The sequence below is a fragment of the Cebus imitator genome, unplaced genomic scaffold (assembly GCF_001604975.1).
Source record: "Cebus imitator isolate Cc_AM_T3 unplaced genomic scaffold, Cebus_imitator-1.0 Scaffold616, whole genome shotgun sequence".
In the NCBI taxonomy this organism is placed as follows: Eukaryota; Metazoa; Chordata; class Mammalia; order Primates; family Cebidae; genus Cebus; species Cebus imitator.
In genome coordinates, this window is record NW_016107931.1 from 89,329 (window position 1) to 91,553 (window position 2,225).

At 41.7% G+C, this 2,225-nt stretch overlaps 1 protein-coding gene across 3 annotated transcripts in view; it reads right to left on the reverse strand.

Annotated features, from left to right (window-relative positions):
- The window catches only part of HAVCR2 (hepatitis A virus cellular receptor 2), a 55,711-nt gene that overhangs the window by 36,028 nt on the left and 17,458 nt on the right, over positions 1 to 2,225 (reverse strand). For all 3 annotated transcript variants that reach the window (XM_017517085.2, XM_037734424.1, XM_017517086.2), the window contains exon 5: positions 1,032 to 1,068. In XM_017517085.2, coding sequence (XP_017372574.1) covers positions 1,032 to 1,068 — 37 coding nt within the window. The remainder of the gene's footprint in view (positions 1 to 1,031; positions 1,069 to 2,225) is intronic.

A 2,225-nucleotide genomic window follows, 5' to 3' on the forward strand; every position in this document is an offset into this window, starting at 1 on the left:
AGAGAGAGAGAGAGAGAGAGAAGAGGTCTCAGGTTGTCCATGCTGGTCTCAAACTCCTGGGCTCATGTGATCCTACCACCTCAGCCTCCCGAAGTGCTGGGATTAAGTGTAAACCACAGCACCTAGCCCAGAGTCGTTTTTCAAATCCAAACGTATTGCATTCCATTCATGTGCCAAATATCACTAAAAGTCTAAAAGCTAGGCCAGGCATCGTGGCTCACGCCTGTAATCCCAGCACTTTGGGAGGCCGAGGCAGGCGGATCACGAGGTCAAGAGATCGAGACGATCCTGGCCAACATAGTGAAACCCCATCGCTATTAAAAAAAAAAAAGTCTAAAAGCTAGTAAGTTCTGTAAGCTATATCTATTTGAAATGGTTGTGTGTGTGTGTGTGTGTGTGTGTGTGTGTGTGTGTGTGTATGTACTCAGTAATTAAGGTTAAGCCAGGAGTCTATAATAGACTAGGAGTTCTCAGCCCTGATTGTTCACTAGAATCACCTGGAGAGCTTTTAAAACAATACGTGTGCTTAGGCCTCATCCCCAGAGATTCTGATTCAGTTCCTCTGGGGTTGGCCCTGCATTAGTATACTTCAGTGCCTGGGTGATTCTAATAGGAAACCGAAGCTGAAAATGCCTGGGCTGGTTTACAGAAATGCTGAGAACAGATGCTGGGTTTCCTGCTCACTTCTGTAATGCCAAAGTCCAGCCCAGACCCTGGATATAATAAGATCTCAATCCGCTGAAGGTTCAGTTCACTGAAAAAACCATTAATATCGAGATAAATAAGCATGTTGTATTATTAGGGAGATAAATTCTATACCTTAACTTTAGAACTAAAGAAGCTAAAGGTATCAGGAAGTAAACACAGCAGCATGTTATATTTTCACTTCATAATTAGACCTAGAGAAAAAAGGAAGTATAAGCTCAGATCCCAAAGCCCCAGGGCAGGACTCCTCAGATAAACATCAGACATATTAGAGTAGGGACCTCCAAGATTGTCCCCTTTCCCCAACTCCATTCCATTATTCTTACCTTAAATTCTGTAACTTCGCCTTGCTATGAGAATACCCTAGGTAACGGGGAAAGAAAAGTCAATAAAAATGCCTTCATAAAATAAGTGGGACAAGCAATCAAATAGGCTCACCGGAGGCATGCATTGTTTAGGGAAATCTGGTCTCACCTTAGATTGAATTAAATGAAACTCTCAGTGTGTGCCTTAGATGATTATATGGACTGTGCTAGAAAATAATAATAAAGAGGCATTTTTTCTTATTTAACAAATATGATGAGGCCTCTACTATGTGTCTAGCAGTTTGCTAGGCACAAGGAACACAAGAACATAAAAGCGGATTGTCAGCCCTAATTTCATGACTTGCGTTCTCCCTTAGGAGACCAAAGAAATAAAAGAAAACAGTACTCCCGATCTGAGACCAGCCTAAGCAACATGGAGAAACCCTGTCTCTACTAAAAATACAAATTTAGCTGAGCGTGTTGCCACACATGCCTTTAATCCCAGCTACTCAGGAGACAGAGGCAGGAGAATCGCTTGAGCCCGGGAGGCGGAGGTAGCAGTGAGTCGAGATCGTGCCACTGCACACCAGCCTGGGTGACAGAGCAAGACTCTGACTCAAAAAAAAAAAAAAGGAAACAGTAAATAGGAAAAAATAATTTCAAATTATGATGTATTATAAAGGAAACCAACATCATACTGAAACAGGTAATACAGAGGTTGGTCAGGGAAAAACCCCCAAAGATGACCTTTAAGCTCATTTCTGAAATGAGTTAGCCAAGTAAAAAGCAGAAGGAGCATTCCAGGATGAGAGAGCCCCTGGTAAAGATCTTGGTGAGTGTCTGAAACGGAAAACGTGGATGGACTAAGGGACTGACCCAAGATTAGGTCTGAAAGGTAATCTGAGGCTAGGTGCAGTAAGATCTTTCCAGCCATAATCAGGAGTTTCGATTTTATTCTGGGACCTGTAGAAAATCTTATATGTCCTTGAAGGACAGAGATATGATCCTTATCTGTTTGGGGTTTCTTTTTATCAGCTGAAAACAGTATTTGTTGTATCATCATTTCTGTGCTGTGGTCAGCAGTCCAGGTGTGGCTCACTGGGTACCTGTGGATCAAGGTCTTTCATGATGTCTTTCAAGGTGTCTTCTGGGGATGCAGTTTCAAAAATCTGAAACTTAAAATTTTTCTTTTCTTTTTTTTTTTTTTTTTTTTTT